Source organism: Sceloporus occidentalis, unplaced genomic scaffold, assembly GCF_023333645.1.
Source record: "Sceloporus occidentalis isolate IW3139 unplaced genomic scaffold, rSceOcc1.0.p SCAF_1, whole genome shotgun sequence".
Taxonomy (NCBI): domain Eukaryota; kingdom Metazoa; phylum Chordata; class Lepidosauria; order Squamata; family Phrynosomatidae; genus Sceloporus; species Sceloporus occidentalis.
In genome coordinates this window covers 315,565,883-315,584,972 of record NW_028316981.1, presented here as the reverse complement: position 1 = coordinate 315,584,972, position 19,090 = coordinate 315,565,883, and the positions used below count along the sequence as shown (strand labels likewise).

At 42.9% G+C, this 19,090-nt stretch overlaps 1 protein-coding gene across 1 annotated transcript in view; it reads right to left on the bottom strand.

The window, feature by feature from the left end:
- LOC149324241 (maestro heat-like repeat family member 5) overlaps window positions 1-13,756 on the bottom strand; it is a 64,148-nt gene extending 50,392 nt beyond the window's left edge. Inside the window, exons 1-5 of the mRNA XM_089488581.1 lie at window positions 13,321-13,756; window positions 9,285-9,424; window positions 7,543-7,650; window positions 1,827-1,943; window positions 1,474-1,579 (exon numbers count right to left, since the gene is read on the bottom strand). Coding sequence (XP_089344707.1) covers window positions 1,474-1,579; window positions 1,827-1,943; window positions 7,543-7,650; window positions 9,285-9,424; window positions 13,321-13,756 — 907 coding nt within the window. The remainder of the gene's footprint in view (window positions 1-1,473; window positions 1,580-1,826; window positions 1,944-7,542; window positions 7,651-9,284; window positions 9,425-13,320) is intronic.
- Window positions 13,757-19,090: the final 5,334 nt, after the last annotated feature.

Sequence of the window (19,090 nt, the reverse complement as noted above, 5' to 3'; positions counted from 1 at the left end):
ATCCTCTCCTCCAGTCTCTGTTGGGCGTCTCAATCAAGAACACGGGATGCTACCCAACCACTGGAAAACTGGCTCCAAACATTTAGTTACCATTGATGAAACTTCAACCAACCATCAACCTAAGACAGGGATAGGCAGTCACACAACAGCCATAAATGATACATTTCTGCCATCCCCGCTGCAGGGCTGCTGAAAGCCAGTTCAGAATAATGACCAAAACATACCTGCTGAGAACATACCCCAATTGTCTTTTTTTAAAAAAATTGTAAATAGTAACCCTTGAAAAAGAGCATGTTTGGAGATGTGTCAGGATATGTTCTTTTCTAATTCACCTCTGCTTTTGGGCCAGATAGACCTGTGATCTGAATCTTTGATCAGAAAGAGCCAGGACTGCCAATTTTTCTCCCTCCTTGTTAGACTTCCTCTTACACAATAAAGAGGAGGAGATGGGAAACTTCTGCTTCTGTTTATATGTTCTGTTTATTTAAACCAAACCAAAAGGAAGTAAAAACATCCAGGAATTCCAATGCAAAGAAAAGATAAAAATCTCAAAAATGTAGACCATGGGTTTTATTGTTATGGAAGGACTCTATGTAGGTTAGCCAGAGAATATCTGTATGACCTTCTTTAGAGGAAACCTCCAGAGATTTCAAAAAAGTGTGTTTTCAGATTTCTGAAATGGCAGCTGGCTAAGAGTTGTAGTGGTCTCAGTGTTAGAAGACCAGGGTTGAAATCCCCGCTTGGCTATGGGCAAGTCACCCTGTCTCAGCCTCAGAGGAAGGCAATAGCAAACCTCCTCTGAACATAATTTTGCCAAGAAAACCCTGTGACAAGTACACCTTAGGGTTGGTATAAGTTGGAAATGACTTGAAGGCACACAACAATGAAGTTTATCACACACTCCCCCCCCCCCCCATTATGGGCACTGGAAGGGGATGTTCAGGGCTGCGCATGACCTGGAAAAAACGGATTTTATCACACAACACATCTTCCTCAAAAGGATCCTGTTCCGTACCCCAGCGTCAAGCCGTCTCCATTCAGTGCTGAGGAGTGTTAAATGTTCTGGTTGGAAGTCTTATGACCAAGGAAAATGGCGCCCCTCAGCACTGAATGGGGATGGCTTGGTGCCGGGGGACAGAATGAGGCCCTTTTGAGGACAATTTGCTGTGCGATAAAATCCGTTTTTTCCTGGTCTCGAGCAGCCCAGAACGTCCCCTTCCAGTTCCCAGATTGGCCATGAAACCCACTGGGTGACCCTGGGCAAGCCACATGCTCTCAGCCTCAGAGGAAGGCAATGGCAAATCTCCTCTGAATTAATATTGCCAAGAAAACCTAGGGTCAGGTTGCTGTAATTCAGGAATGACTTGAAGGCACAACAGCAACATGCAATCTGCTGGGATCTTCTCTATGAGCCCTGCATGCTTGCAAGGCCCTCTTAGTAATTCAGTGCTCTTACCTCAGCTGTTGGTTCACGTTGCAAAGTTTTCCTCAATGGCATCAAGTGACCAAAATCTCTGAGTGCACACAGGATCTCAGACAGGTGACAAAATGCAATTATGCGAATGGCTTCAGAGACTCCCTGAACAAAATAAGGCATGCCAGTGATGTAATTTCTTCTCACTATCCTGATCTGGCAAGCAAAGGGGGGAAATGGCTGCAAAAGTTAAAGCAAAAGGTGCCCAGAGCATGAATCAGATTCTATCAAATGGACAGTTGGGAAGGCATAAATTATTGACCAAATTAATTGGCCAATTATTGATAAAATCAGAGAATGAGCGGACAGTCTGTTTCCCACACCTTGTGGAAAACCTCAAACGTTCACTCACCTCTCTTTCTTCTTCATCTTGAACAGCAAAACCCAGAAGTATATGCAAGTATTCACTGACCACATCTTTATTCCTTGAATCTCGCAGTTTCACCCCAAAATATTTGTAAAGAAGAATCTAAAGAATGGGGGGGGGGAGTCTCTGTTAGTCACACTGACAGATCAGGAAGACGAAGGTGTGAGGCAATGCTTTAAAAATATTATCTTAACAAATTCCAGAAATTTACATTATAAGTGCTCAAGGCCACTGAAATGGTAAGATTTGTAAGTGAAAGAGATGCAAATGCTTAATTGTTTTGGCCTCACATGCAAGGATGAATAATTTCCAGTTTTCTTCAGGCTTCAGGCAAACACTGATGTTTCTACAGTTTTCACCTAGTATTCGCACATCCCAAACTAAATTATTCCGTACAAAAATACACATGGTGCTCTCTCTCTCTCTCTCTCTCTCTCTCTCTTGCATAAAAATGGCTGTGTATTGAGTAAAAAATACCAACCCATTGTTTCCAACAAATATACATGGGGCTTGTGCTCAAAAATAATGTGCCAGAATCCTAGACGAGCTACTTAGGTAAAGAGATGTAACTGGGGCTGTGTCCACAATGCAGAAATAATCTAGTTTGACATTACTTTAACTTCCATGCCATGTAGTTTGGGGAGACATTTAGCCTTCTTTGTCAGAGAGCTCTGTTACCACAACAAACTATAATTCCCAGAATTCCATAGCATTGAGCCATCATAGTTAAAGTGGTGTCAAACTGGATTATTTCTGCAGTGTGGATGCAGTCTAAGTAACTTCTCCTGGTCACCCCCTCTCCAGTTCACCTTGAGAGCCAGCTCCTGGATCAGACAACGGAGGTCCATTCAGCTGCCTATCAGAGAACACAATGTTTCCATCCTCCATCCTGCCAGCAACGGAACCTGTGACCATCAGAAGCAGGTCCCCTGTTGCAAATCCTTGTCACACAGCCTTACTCGCTTGTGTGCACAGAGTGGAAGAATATTCTTTGAATACATCCTCATCATCAACTCCATCTTTATTTGAGTGCTGGCACATGTGAGCAACAGAACTCACCGAGACGTGGTTCCATAGTGTGAACAACGAACCCAAAATGTATGAGATTATTCGCATACTTGCACCAAAAGAACAACAATGTCTGAATGACTCCTAGGTTAAAGTCTGTAACAGCAGTACTATATACAAGCCATGTCCCCCCCTCAAAAAACACATAATTTAAGCACAACAAAACCATATGTAAATGGCTTTGGGGGTTTCATAATAAATTCTTCTTAAACACAATGCTGTTATGACTAGGGCTGCCATATTCCAGTCCCTCATATCTGGGCATCCAGTTTGCATAATATGCAAATTATTGTAATTACGTATATTTTTAATTTGCATTCTGATTATGGAAATTCAGCACATTAATCATTGTACTTTTTCTACCATTATGTACTCTTTTACACCATTTCCTACTCAGTATGTACTTTGTGTATTTTGGCTGGCCAAATATAAGTACAGTGGGCCCTTGGTATCCACTGGGTTTTGATTCCAGTGGATACCAAACTCCATGGATGTTCAAGTTTCATTAAATACACTGGAAAGTAAAATGGTGTCCCTTATGTAAAATGATAAAATCGAGGTTTGGTTTTTTGGAATTTATATATTTTTAAAATATTTCCAAGCTGTGGATGCTTCTGTCCATGCATAAAGAATCTGTGGACATGGCGTGCCGATTGTATCACTGTTTTGTATGGTTTCCTACTTCATTAGCACTGCCACATTTTAATCTACCCATTGACAATGGAGAAATTGGAATTTACTGCTTCAACTGGTCTCAGCCGGCAGAGACATTTTTTAGTCCCTTCAAACCAGGATTTTCCAGGACACATAGCAATCCTAGTTGCAACTGAGTGAAACTGGTGCCATGACAGTTTGCTTCCATAGGCCTAAATCAAATTGCTCATCCTAACTAGAGTAGACCCACTGAATCCATTCCCATATGGAAAGTCAACACTTATGTTAATCTCACCACTTCAGTGGGTTTACTCTGTTTGGGACTAGCCATTGGATCAAGGCCATGGTTTAACAGTTCAGCTCTGATTAAGTAACGCTGGCAGAGTATTCATATCCCTTGGGTACCATTTTTCACTCAAGGCACTTTCACACATTGTGGTAAGCCTTACAAAGTGCTGATCCATTATTTAACACTGCTTTATATTACAGACTTTTTTGGAACTTTTTAACAACCCTAGTGATAGATTATTCAGGATTTACTTGTTTTATTGCTCTCAGCGGGGCAGCCGTCTTTGTTGCAGCGGAAAAACAATGAAGAGGTTTGCAACACCTTAAAAACAAGTATGTTTATGATGGCATCCTTCTTTTTTATGGAATAGAGTACACTTCTTCAAATGCAGGTTTTATGGCCTTGTTGCAGTTATGGATGGCATTGTTTTCTAAAATGTAAACCTGCTTTGAGCATAATTCCTTAGGCACAGAGGTAACTGTGGAGTCATATTCTTTTGTCTTGGCTGATTTTATCACTAGTGGGAGCTTCTGCCCCAGACCTTATAGCAGCTGCGGAAGAGAATTATGCAGACTGTGGCAGAATTTATTGTTAACTGTCATCAAGTCAACTTGGACGTATGGGAAGCCTATGAATGAGAGGCCTCCAAGTCACGGTGCTATCAGCAGCCCTGCTCAGGTCTTGCAAACTCAGGGCCATGGCTTCCTTGATTGAGTCTATCCACCTGTAATGTGATCTTCCTCCTTTTCTAGTGTCTTCTACCCTGTCTGCATATGTGTCTTCAAGTTGATTTATGGTGACTCCATATATTTCATAGGGTTTTCTTAGGCAAGGAATACATAGATGCGGTTTTGCCAGTTTCTTCCTCTGAAATATAGTCCACAGAACCTGGTGTTCATTGGTGGTCTCTCATCCAAGTACTAAACAGGATTGACCCTGCTTAGCTTCCAAGATCAGATGGGATCTGGATCTGCATGGCAGGGGGTTGGATTGGATGTCCCTTGTGGTCTCTTCCAACTCTATGATTCTAGGGAGAATTCAGGCTTGATTTGATCCTGGATCCATTTATTGGCAGGTTAGGAAAGTACTATGAACTTCCCTTTCTACATGGTATAGTGCTAATGCACACACCCTGACTCTACAACAGGTATGGGCCAAAAACCTATTTCAGATGGGAGAACCATAGCGTTCCACCAATATACTTCCAGGGGAGGTCCAGATGGCAATAGCAGCTGAAGAGGAATAGGGTGTATAGCCAGGGGTGTACCGATAGGGATGAGGGTGGTGGGAAGCCAGATGAGGACATTATTATTGTTGTTGTTCACTGCCTTTGAGTTGACTTTGACTCATGGTGACCCTGTGCATGAGATGTCCCCAATCCAGTGCGAAAAGGGGTGGCTGTATTCCACCCATTTGTGTAGCCCCTAAGTCACTAAAGGCTGCCTTGAATCCCATCTTGGGAGAAAGGCAGGATATAAATTCAATAAATAAATAAATAAATAAATAAATAAATAAATAAATAAAATGTCCATTATGAGTTTACCACAGCGACCAAAGAATGATGTGTTCCTGGGTATTACTTCTTTAACAGGAATCTTTGTTACCAGAGGCCGAAATAAAATGAAAAAACAAATAGAGATAGGTTCATATACCACAAAAAAGAAGAGCAGTTAAGTATGTTTTAGCAAACTTTTTATGCAGACCTAACACTACGCAGATGTGAAATGAAACCACAAGGTCAAGTTAGCTTTACATGAGCAATCAAAACATCTGGAACCTTCCAGAGACCATTTGAAAACTTCTTCCAAAATGCATCCAGAGAGAATTATTTTTCTATCTGACAAAACTATCCTGGAACTAAGGCCCAGGACAGATGGGTAGGAAGCACCGTAACTGGGCCGAAACTAGGGTTCAGGAGCGCACAGCAACTGCACGCTCCTGAACCTTAGCATGTGGCGGCGGTGCCATCATGGTGGCCTCCATTCCACATGGGGGCTGCATGTCGCAGACAGGAAGTGGCTTCATGGCGGCACCCTTTCCTTGCTTCCCGCCATCCTCATCCCCATCGGTACACCCCTGGCAGCTCAAGGTAGCTTCTTTTTGGCAGTGCATTGGTGCTGCAGCGTGCGGGTCCTGCGGCACTGACTCGTGGCAAAGGTGGGCGGCATGGAGCTGCCCGTCTGTCAAGCCCCTAAGATAGGTCCAAAACACACTACAGAAATAATCCATCTTGAGACCGCTTTAACTGCCATGGCTCAATGCTAGAGAATGCTGGGAACTGTAGTTTTGTGAGACCTTTAGCCTTCTTTGTCAGAGAGCTCTGGTGCCACAACAAACTACAATCTCCAGGATTCCCTAACATTGAGCCAGGGCAGTTAAAGCGGTTTCAGGATGGATTATTTCTGCAGTGTGTTTCAGCCCTTAGAAAATAACACTAATGAAGCTTGCAATGACATCTCAATATATGTACTACAAATCTGCCTGGCTGCCTGGCTGCCTGCCTGCCTGCCTGGCTGCCTGCCTGCCTGCCTGCCCGTCTGCCCAAACAAACATATATCCAGTTGTTCTTGATGTATATTTATTATTATATGTATTGATTTAAAGAAGCAGATTTGTAGTACGTACAGTGAAGTGTTATTGTAGACTTCAATAGTATGCTTTTCTGACCATGGAAAATTTTTCTAGCTTGCTTTTTGAGTGAGTTTGCTGGTTATCTGAAGTGTACCATTTTTTTCTTTCACTGTCCTTCACCTTTCTTATGATTTCCATTTTGATGATCAAATCTACACTCTCTCCTCCTTTTTCTTTTTGATATACTGGGGGAAACTGATATGTTGGTCTTATCTTTTGCATTTAGGGTTGCCATAATTGTCCACTTTTACCAGGGACAAAATGTAGGGCAAATTCGAGACCAAACTGTAGGGCAACTGCAGGACAAAACTCAGCCCAAAATGTAGGACATTTAAGGTCCACCATTTTTCTTCAATGTCCTACATTTTTGGCTGAGTTTTGCCCTGCAGTTGTCCTACAGTTTGGTCTCGAATTTGTTCCACATTTTGTCCCTGGTAAAAGTGGACAATTATGGCAACCCTATTTGCATTTCAAACATGTTTATATACAACGGGACCTCAGTATCTATGGGGGACCTGTTCCAGACCCTCCCCCCCAGGATACCAAAATCTGCGGATGCCCAAGTTCCATTGTCCCCAATGGCAATATGGCTGGGGACAACAGGATCTGTCTGCAGATGCTTAAATCCACAGATGGCAAGTTCACGGATACTGAGGTCCCACTGCACACCCCCTTTTGAATTTTGTACATGCACAGTAAGAGATTATGTGTGGAGCTGACTTCTCTGTTGTTGGCAGGGACACACAGCTACAGTAGGATCAGCTGGAATAAAATCTTCCTTTTCCCCACCTTAAGTGTCATTGTATTGTTTACTCCAGATTTGCTGCTGTCAACTGACACTGAGAATTTGTTTTTCTCCAGCCCTCATTCACCATGCTAAAAACTTTCCAGATAGACAGAGGATGGGGAAAGGTGGGAAAGGTTTGGAAGTCATAAAAAGTAGCTTCTTTATCAGAGGCTTTGTTCATTGAGGTATGTCTGAATGGGCAAAATGGCCCACAGCTGCCATTGTAAGTTAAAAAGAACATTTCCATTTCAGTCTCTAGGATCAGAATTTACCTTTTCTTGTGCAGATTGTTTTGACTTTTGTTGCACCAATGTTTTCTGGCTTGATCCAGTTTCATCCGATTTTCTCCTGTTTTGTCTGGGATCCACACCGGAAGGCCGCTTCAAACAGAAGAAAATGTCATGTTTTCAAAAGGCGCATAGAAAAGAGCAATAATCCATTAAGATGAGCATTTAATAAACCACAAACGATGATCACCAGTGATTTACATAACTTTAATGTAAATGATGCAGCCACTGAAATGGTTAAAGGTATTCCATACAATAATAATAATAATAATAATAACAACATTTATTTATATCCCGCCCCTCTACAAGATGCAATCTGAGTGGCATTAACCTAAATGGAGACTGCAGTCAAGAAATCAGAAGACTAGGATTTAGGACAACCATGAAGGACCTAGAGAAGGTGTTGAAGTGTAAAGATATATCACTCAATGCTAAAGTTAGGATTATCCATGCAAATGTATTTCCTATTTTGATGTACGCTTTTGAAAACTGGACAGTAAAGAAAGCAACTAGGAAGAGAATCAACTCATTTGAAATGTGGTGCTGGAGAAGAGTTCTCCAGATTCCATAGACTGCCAAAAAGACAAATAAATGGTCTCTAGAGCAAATCAAACTTGACGTTTCCTAGAAGCCAAGATGACTAAACAGAGACTGTCATACTTTGGCCACATCATGAGAAGACATGGTTCACTAGAAAAGAAAATAATGATTGAAAAGGTAGAAGACAACTGGAAAAGAGGAAGACTGCATTCCAGATGGATAGCTCAGTTAAAGAAGCCATGGCCCAGAGTCTGCAAGACCTGAACAGGGCAGTTCAGGTGACTTGGAGCTCTCTCATTCATAAGATTGCCATAAGTCAAAGCCTACTTGAAGGCAGTTAACAATATTCGGATGGAAATCCAGGTAGGTCTCCCAAGCAGGATCTCCAGGTAGGAGAGGAAAGAAATCTGCTAGAAAACACTGCAGAATGTCTACTGCCAGTCAGTGTTGACAGTACTGCTCTAGATGGACAAGACATCTTGTTTCTGTTATTGTTGTTGTTGTTGTTATTCCCACCTATTCCCCCAGTACTGGGATCTGAGGAAGCTTAAGCGTAAAATGAGTGTAGATCAAAATACATAAGAAAAAAAAAATCAATAAAATATATAGCAGTTATCCATGAAACATAATGAAGCTACCTTAAAGACAGAAGATAAAAATCAGCAAGAAAGCCAGTATAGCGTAGCGGTTTGATCATTGGACTACAATTCCAGGAACCAGGGCTCAATTCCTCGCTCGGCCATGAAACCCATTGGGTGACCTTGGGAAAGTCACACGCTCTCAGCCTCAGGCAAGGGAAAGGTAAACTTCCTCTGAACAAGTCTTGCCAAGAAAATCCCAGGATACATTTGCCTTAGGGTTGCCATAAGTTAGAAACGACTTGAAGGCACACAACAAAACAACAAAAATCAACAAATAGCACTAATATAAAAGCCCACTGCAGTCAATTTAGGAATTACTAAATTCGTAAAAACCTTTCAGTGTCTGGCAGAAGGACAAGAAGGTGGAAACCATCCTAAGGTAGGAGTCCCAAAGCTTGGGAGTCACCACCAAGAAGGTCTTGTTCCTATTCCCACCAAAGCATAAGCACTCTTGCTTCCATGCCTAAGATCTTCTTTAGCCTGCGATACACCAAAGACCAGTTATTCCAAGCTCAGTTCCAGAGTCTTTCAAATGATCAGACCCACCTGGACAGAGTGGTTGAGATAAATCAGGATGGTGTCTAAGATTTCCCTCTCATCCATCATATCAACAGATTCTCGAATAGACCTCCCTCTGTGCAGCTTCCTGGGGTCCCACAGAAATTTGAATTGCTCATCGGACAGTTCTGGAGGGGTCAGGGAAAGAAGGAGAGTTAGAGAGAAAAAAGTTGGCTATTGTATGCAGGATTGTCAGGTTAGATCATCACAAGCCCTGAAATTTCTGGGCAAAAACCTTGAGACCTTGAGATGGTGCTCTGGTGATGTCATGGGGCAAGGCCTGATGATGCCATTAAGGATTACACACTAAGCAGCAACCATAGTTGCTTAAAGCTTGCCATTCAAACATACACATGCATTTGTTGCTGCTTTTATTGCTGTGTGCCTTCACGTAGTTTCTGACTTATGGTGACTCTAAGGAGCACCTATCATAGGGATTTTTTGGCAGGTTTCTTCAGAGGGGGTTTGCCGTTGCCATCCTCTGAGGATGAGAGAATGTGACTTTCCCAAGGTCACCTAGTGGGTTTCATGGCCAAGCTGTTATTTGAACCCTGGTCTCCAGAGTCATAGTCCAATACTCAAACTGCTACATCACCACGGCTCATATGTGTGGATAGGCAAGTTGGAAATTAAGTGTCTTTGCAAGTTGCAATCCCTGAGTTAAACCAATTAACCATTGCAAAGTGCTGCAAACTGCACAGCTATAGAAGGATCATTGCATGACTGGAGGTTTCCATGTAGCCTTGTCTCTTGCCCAGAACTGACCCCTACAAAAATGGGAGAATCTTAATGCCAGATTGTTGCTTGGAGATGCATGAAAATGGGGGACTCAGAGCAGTGCCCTGAGATCCGGCAACCCAAAGCAGATGGATAAGACAGGCATTGTGGACATCCTTGGTCAGAATTGTTGAGGCTTTAGACAGGGCCTAGTGAAGGCATTAAGAATTGTCCACTAAGCAGAAATCATAGTTACTCACAGATTGTCATTCAAACATACATAGGACTTTATCACATAAGGCTAAATAACAGAATTTTAACAGGACAGAAGCGTCTTTGACTGGTACTTATCACATGATGTCATGTTTGTCCTACTGCTGCCTTTCATTCCATTTGGGACTGCGGTGCTCCTTTCCATTGATGGTCAAAACCCATCAATAGGCTCTCAAGCTCACTGCTATTCCATTACTATCTTTGCACAATAGGACCCTTCAGCTGCAGTTCTGCTTCTCAGTCAGTCATGTGATGTGAGGGAGTTTGATTCTGCTCTTGTCTCCCTTTCATTCCCTCTTCTTGCAGCAATTCACATTCACACAACAGCCATCTTAGATAGGCAATTGATGGCTGTAATCGCTTTTGCATAGCTGCTGTGTGAATGTGCATATAGCAGGCCTGCACTTTGAGAGCGGGGAAGAGGAGTGATCACAGCCACCAACTGCCTCCAGAAGCCAGCTGCTGTGTGCACAATCACACAGCAGCCAGGTTTGGGAGGTGGTTGGCAGCCACAGTCATTTGTCCACCCCTTTTTCCTCCTGGAAAATGGTGTTTGGCATTGCAGAAAGCAGATCATGCAACCACAGATTTCCACTGTGCTATTGCTATTGTGATAAAAGAGTGATAAAAAATGATGCCAAACCAATACACTTGCTGCAACCTGCTTTTACAAGGCAGAGGCCAAAGCCCTGATTTTACTGTAAGCTGTCTTCAGGAGGGAAGGGCAGTTCCGCAATGAATCTGGACCACTGACTGGCTTTAAACTGGTTTAAAATAACTTATATTTTTCTTGGGATTTTAAAGGAAAATCCAGAGTATGCTGGAGCAATGCAGAGTGGATGTGCCACCTGAAGCTGCTGCTGCTGGTGGGAGTCACTCCCTTTGAGGTCACAAGGTGCCCAGCCATGGAATTGTTGTTGGGCACCTCATTTTCAACCTTGGAGGGAGTGTCAGTGGCACTGGGTGGCACAATGAGACATATGTGTAGACAGCCACCTGGAATTGCTCTAAAGTATCCAAGCAAAGGGGCAGAATTTGAGGTAGCTTTGGTGCCAGAATGCCAAAAACAAATGATCATGGTGCTAAATCGGTGAAAATGAGAAAGACAGGGTGTGTTTTTTAATTTAAGATTTGGGAAAAGATTTTAATTTTTTTTACCTTAACAACAACAACAGTTATTTATAACACCCTTTCCACGAAAGGGTGGAACATCAAACATATAAAATCAAAAATGGACAATAAAACACAATGCTATAAAATACTAAAATAATATGATCCCAAAACAAAACCTTAAATTGGTTCTCACTTGAGTGCTATTGCTTAATTATCTGAATCTTAAAAAACAACAACAAGCCAAAGGCATTTCAGCACAAATGTAAAGACTACTCTTCAAATTATAGGCTGATGAAATAGTGTAGTTTATTATAGCTTTTGCTGAGGAACTGATTTGTTCTGAAATGCACAGAACATTAAAATATTTTAATCTCTTTGTTCATTTAATGTACCTTCAGTCTCTTTTTTATTGTTTTAAATTCTAAATTCTTTGTGCCATCCTGAGATAATAGGATATAGGACAAAAGATATCAGTATGAGCCAGCATGGTGTAGTGGTTTGAATGAGAGAACAAGATTAAAATCTCCTGGGACTTTGGGAGACAAGGAATCAAATCTCTGGAAGACAAAGATTCAAATCTCTGGGAGACTAGGAAGATTATCGCACAGCCTTTTTCTTCCAGTCTGGGCACAGGATCTAACCAGAATGGAACAGATGTTATTGCACATCTCCTTTGCTATCCAGTACTCATTCTGCACCCAGCTCAGGGTTCTCCTGTTCTTAGTAAAGAACGGGGGGAAATTATTCTTAGCTGTTAGTATTGGTTTTGGACTGTTCCGGCTGATGTTTGTGCAATAATCCTTACCGTGCTTGTGTTGTGATTGGTCGGGATGCCCTCCTCCCCTCCCCATCGTGGAAGATCCTCTAAACTCTTCTTCCGGCGGAAAAAGAACACATGCGCAGCAAAGGATCATTTTAGGATGGTTTGAGCTTGAATACTGCTCGAATAGCAAAGGGTGTGCGATAATATTTGTTGCCATCCCGTTAACATCACGTGACCACAAGTCAAATGTGGTAACACACGTTCCCCATGTCATTATTTTTACAGTGCGTTTTGGAAACACGAACACAATGTCATAGACACAAATGCAATAATTTTCTAAAATTCAAATCTGTGGGAGACTAGGATTAGAATCTCCTGCTCAGCCATTGAAACCTTCTGAGTGGCCTTGGACAAAGTCTCTCAGTTTCAGAATAAGGCAATTGCAAACTCCTGCAGCATAAATCTAGCCAAGAAAACTCTAGGAGAAGGTCACCATATGTCGGAGCTGGCTTGAAGGCATGTAACAACAAGAAATATAATTAATATATGAATAAATGAAGATTATATATAGTGATGATGGGCCCAGTCACCTAGTATGTCATGCACCTATTAAAAAAACAAAACTATCGCAATAGCATTTACATTTCTATACCGCTTAATAGGGAACTGAGCACTCTCTAAGCAGTTTACAATCTGTAAGCCAATTGCCCTGAACAAGCTGAGGACTCATTTTATCAGCCTATGAAAGGATGGAAGGCTGAGTCAACCTGGAGCACTCTGGGATTGAAATGACAATGCTATGGCTGTAATACTGACATTTAACCACTGCATGGTGGCTGTTGGTGTCCATAACAGTGCGACAAAGAATCTGCTGTGGGTTTTAGCCTGGCTGTTAAAGGCGCTGCCCTAATTGCTGAACCTATTTTTGGGTGAGCACCTAGAGACAGCAACTTTATGGTTCAACCTAAAACCCAGAGCAGATTCACAGCCCACTGAAAAGGAAGCCAATGGCTACCTCTCCCAAATTCATCAGATAAAAATTTGGAGTAGAAATGAAATAGGAAACCAAATTTCAATGTTGGGAGCCCTTCTCTTGGATCCTTTTGTGGAGCTTTATCGGAGCAAAAACCAAAATGGAATCAGTGCAAGCGGAGTTACCTGGATATATAGGCACCAAGGGTTCGGGTGGCTTCTTTTTCACTGGAGTGCTTACTTTCTTGGGTTTCTCCTTTGAAAATAGCTTTGGCAAACTGATGTCAACTGCCGGGTGACGCCCATATTTGTCATCTACCTTGTTAGTTGCTGGAGGAGCCTTTTGGTTGGTGGGACGCTGCACCAGTTCGGGAAGGACCAGGGGCTGGGTCTGAGCTTTCTTCTTGGCATCTGCAGCTGCTGGAGAAGTAGAAGGCTTCACTAGCAACGGCAAGAGTTGTGATGTTCTCTGGTTCGCTGGGTCTTGGACACTGGGTGGTTGAAAGCCCGAGAAGTGGCCTTCTCGACTATCCCACTGCCCCCGATTAGCTGGGGCAGGGGAGCTACTGCTTTCCATTTCCTTCTTCTTCAGAATCTGAAACTTCTTCAGGAAGGACGTCATCCTGCAACAAAGGAGCAGTTGTTGTTATGTGCCTCCAAGTGAACTCTGGCTTATGGTGACCCTATTCTAGGGTTTTCTTGGCCAGATTTATTCAGAGGAGGTTTGCCTTTGAGAGAATGTGGCTTGCTCAAAGTGGGTTTCCATGGCTGAGTGGGGATTTGAACCATGGTTTTCCAGAGCTCTAGTTTGATACTCAGACCACTACACCATATGGACTCCTTACACACTATAAACTACCAGGTCTCAATCTGCAAACCAGTCCTCACACTACAAAGGTTGTTGTTGTTATGTGGTTTGAAGTTGGGTCTCACTTATGTGCCTTCAATTTGACTCTGCTCTAGGATTTTCTTGGCTAGATGCATTCAGAGGATGCTTGCCTTTGCTGTCCTCTGAGGCTGAGAGAGCATGACTTGTCCAATGTAACTGAATATCATAGTCCAACATTCAAAACCACTACACCATTTTGGATCTCTGCAATAAAGCATATTCCCCCTAATTTATTAGTTAATTTAATGTTGACTCCCAGCCTGTTCTACCAAAAGGCTCCAGGGAAGATAACAATGGCTTCAGCCACACTGGAGAAATAATCCAGTTTGATACTGCTTTAACTGCCATGGCACAATGCTATGGAATTCTGGGAATTTCAGTTTGTTGTGGCACCAGAGCTCTCTGAAAGAGAAGGCTAAATGTCTCACAAAATGGCAGTTCCCAGAATTGTATAACATTGAGCCATGGCAGTTAAAGTGGTGTTAAACTGGATTACTTCTGCAGTGCGGATGCTGCCAACGTCAGTGTCTGGGATTATCCTACAGACTCCCTTTTCTGGAGACCTGGTGGCACAGTGGTTAAATGCCTGTACTGCAGCCATTCACAAACCATAAGGTTGTGAGTTCAATACTAGCAAAAGGGCTGAAGCTCGACTCAGGCTTGCATCCTTCCAAGGTTGCTAAAATGAGTACCCAGATTCTTGGGGGCAATTAGCTTACACTTTGTAAACCGCTTAGGGAGTGCTTAAGTGCACTGATAAGCAGTATAGAAATGTACTTGCTATTGCTATTGCTTGCTACTTTCTCTTGACAGGCAATGGCTGTCATAGGTGGGTCCTTTCTGCTTGAGATTATTCTAACTGGAAGGGCCACAGAATGAACCATCGAACATCCAGCCCCTGAGCCTGAGTTACATCATTACAATCTGGGACAATGAGGTCCACAGGTATAACTCAGCACTCTGTGAATAAGTACCACCTTTTACCTGTCCTGAATCTCCCAGGGTTTAGCATCAGCTGATGACTCCATAAGGTTCTCATAGAACAGTTGGAATCCTCTTTATGCATAATGTGTGAATAAATTCTCCCATGGAAGTCGCTGGACTGCCTTGTCTGATGCATAACAGCTGTATTCATTTCAAGGTTATGGAAGTGGAATTCTGCAATATGGTGTTGTTATACAAGGATGTGCTTTCCAAATAGATACATAAATGCACATTGTTGTGTGGTTGGGCATTGATGTGCAAATGCATATCACACATTGATGTACATCACACATTTTATTTATCATCCATCCATCCAATTTATACCCTGTTTTCCCCCTCCCATGGGACCTAAAATGGTTCTGAGCAATGTGCATTTAATTGTGCAATGTTGCAATCGCTAACAAGGCAGCATTGCACAATTGTCATGTAACTTAATGGGTGAAAGTTATGTTCTATCTCCTCAATGCAGGATCTCAGCCACTGTTCTCCAGTGAGAACTATTTCTTAGTCCCCTAAATTACTTGGTACATAACTCATCTCCTCACATTTTTGTACAGGTTGCTCATAATCTGAAGGAGGGAGATTCCAAAGTTGGAAGTGCCAGGGCCCTTGTCGGGGTGCTAGGGAGCTTGTGTGCCTGGAAAACAGTGAAGAAAAACAAGGACAGTAACCATTAGCTATTTTGGTGCATTCCGTTCTTTGTACAAACATTGTAATCTGCTCTCATCCCACTATTTACCTCGCCGGAAAAGGATATGAGCTGTGGATCTCCTGAATGATGGAAGATTAACTAATATAATATCTTAACTATTACAAATTTGATGGCTTGTGTGTGCATACGTGTGTTTTAAAAGCAGTGTTTACATGTCTCTAAAAGTCATTAAACTCTCCTTAGAAAGCAACATGAGTAGACTGAGTCTGTCATACTTTGGACACGTCATGAGAAGACATGACTCACTAGAGAAGACAATGAGGTAGAAAGCATTACAGATGGATAGACTCAATTTAAGAAGCCACGGCTGCCACAGTTCTGTTGATAACAGAGTGGCTTGGAGGTCTCTCATTCAGAGGATTGTCAGAAGTCAGCTTGATGAGGGCTGATAACAATAACAAATCCCTTCCCATTAAATATGAACATCCATCTAGATCTTATACAGGTTGAGTCTCCCTTATCCAGAATTCCAAAATCCAAGATATTCCGAAATCCAAAACTTTTTTTCATGGGTGGCTGAGATAGTGACACCTTTGCTTACTGAAACTTTGTTTCATCCCCAACATTATTAAAAACATTATATGTAAAATTACCTTCAGGCTATGTGTATAAGTTTCATAGGAAACACAGGTGGGTTACAGACTGCCCCATGGGGCGGCCTGCACCCATCCCTTTCCCCGCTGTATCAGGGCCTCAGCTGCCAGACCGGCAGCCTCCGAGGCCCTGATCCACTGCTTTGCAGGCCGCAGGGAAGCGGCAAAAGGCCACTTCCCCGTGGCCTGGAAAGGGGTGTCCTTGGGGCTTCAAGCCCCAAGGACATGCGGCGACGGCGGGGAGGAGGAGAAAGGGGCCACTTGGCCCTTTTCTCCTCTGTGTAGCTGGGCGCAGCCATGTAAAGGCTGCGCCCAGCGATGCAAACCCGAGAAGGAGCTCCGTTTCGGAGCTCCTTCTTGCACCGCAGAAAGGGCGCTCATGGAGGCGGCGCGGTCATGACGTCGTAATGGTGGCGGCCGTGCGGAACGGCCGCCACCATTTTGTACAGACTGGGTCCGTATTAGGGTTAGTGGCATCAGGAAGTGATGCCCTTTTCTAACCCTAATACAGACCCAGTCCGTATTTTCAGGCCCGTCTGTAACGGGCCACAAATGACTTTTGTGTTTAGACTTGGGTCCACTCTCTAAGATATCTCACTATGCATGTACATGCAATACAGGTATTCCAAAATCAAAAAAATCCAAAATCCCAAACACTTCTGGTCCCAAGCATGTTGGATAAGAGAGACCCAGCCTGTATATGCAAGAATTTGTAGTAGTTTATGGAACACTGGAAAGAAAGTGGAGGACAAAGGGAGAAAGTGGAGCAGGAGCAAGAAACTAGGATATTTTCAAAAGGAGCTGAAAAGTGGGGATGACAGAGAATTAATTGGGACTGTCCTTGCCAAATAGGGCCAGTCAGAGGATAGGTTGCATATCACCTTCAGATCTTTAGATATAGGGAATGATATAAATATTTTAAGACATAACTAATAAAATAAATTCATAGATAAATATGTCCTCCACTTGATCTGTAACCCACTCTTGTTCTTTTACTGATTTTCCCATCCTTTTTCTTACCCTAGAAAACATGTTAAGAAACTCCACCTAGATGGACAAGTTGCACTGAGGTTGGGGCTGACCAATTACCCATTATTATTTTTTGTTGTATATTCTATTCGTTTAGGAAACTTGTATACTATCTACATCCAAAAAAGATCCCAGGAGTGTTAAATAATAATCTATAAGGCCAGGTTAAAGTACAGCCATGTTTTACCTGATCTTCAGATCTTTGACTTGCTTCTAATCCTTGATCTTCTAAAAAAGGTAATCTTTGGGATTTCCACACTTAAGAGGAAAGCTCCTTGGTAATTGTGATTTCCCTCCCCATCAGCTTTGCCCAGGCCTCCAAGCCTCTGCAAACAAGGGCTGTGAAGTCACATCATTATTTATGGCATCATCGGGGAGGATGTGATATCACTACATGGAAGACATTTTGTTTACCTGGCCCAAGACGGGGAGAGGAACAAGTTGAGGGTTGGGTTTCTTTTCATTCTGGGTGCTTCAGTACTTTAAGTTAATACAAACACATTAAAGAGTGCTAACATCACTGGTTTGTATGCCAAAGATCAACCAGCTCCATCCAACTAGGGTGGCTACAAAAGAAAAGAAAAATACATGAGAATGTATCTATCTTTTCTTAGTGGTAAAAGGATTAATAGCAGTTTGGATGAGGGGAAGACAAAGTGCCACCTTCCCACCTTAAAACACTGGGACATGTCAGAATCAAGCTGCCATTTCTCATCTGCTTCCACTTTGGGCAGTAGGCTTTCCCAGTCCATACTTGTCTAAAGCATGGGAGCTATTCCTTTTTTTGAATAAGAATGCCCATAATCTCTGGATTATGGGAGCTGTGGGTGAAAAAAGAAAGTTTTCCCAAGGATTTTTGCTCAAGGTAGAAATGGCTCCCTACTGGGTTTGACTTGAGTTCAAGGCTTGACTTGAGTTCTAATTCTGTCCCACCTCTGAAAATGGGGTAGCGTGAGAATTTATCTTACCTCCCTCCTCCTGTACTCACCAGAGCATCCCAACATGTTGCCATTTGGGGGAAAATTGGATTCTGTCAGCTGGAGTTGCACATGGCTGGTTGTCATCTGGACAGACGCAGAACAGAGATGGATGTGTCTCAATGCACGTTTGTAAAGAAAGCATCTCCAGAATGTTGCTGAAGTTGTCCATTGGAAACCATATATTCTAATTCCATTAGCAGTTGCTAGGTGGACATCCTTCTTCCCTGATGAAGCTGAATGTTCAGAGAGGAAAATTCTGGAGCCTGGAATCCATCAAGGAAGCCACCCCAACACTCTGTGCAGTGGTGTCACTAGAGATAGTGTCATCCAGAGCAGGAACTCATGGTGTCACCCCATAGACCTGCTGGGATGGGGGTGCAGGTGGGGAGGAGGGTCTCACTCTGGGGAAACCAGCATCCTGCTGCTATTGTTGCCTCTAGCTGAGACAGCAAAGATAGGATGCCCCCCCTCTCAGGAAGGAAAGAGGAAGGCACAGCAAACAGTCCCCCCAGTGAACAATAGCAGAAAGGAGTGAAACAGTTAAGGAAGGGAAGGCTGTGGGAAAGGGAGGCAAAGAGAAAGGTTCATGGTATTACCCCTGTCCTCACCCCTTCAAATGGAGTTGTACACCAAGAAGAGTGCCCCCTTTCTTTTTGGTTGAGGGGCTTTGGGATCAAAGATTCATAGAGTTGGAGGAGACCATAAGGACCATTGAGTCTAGCTCCCTGCTATGCAGGAACACAATTGCAAAGCACCCCCAACTGATGAC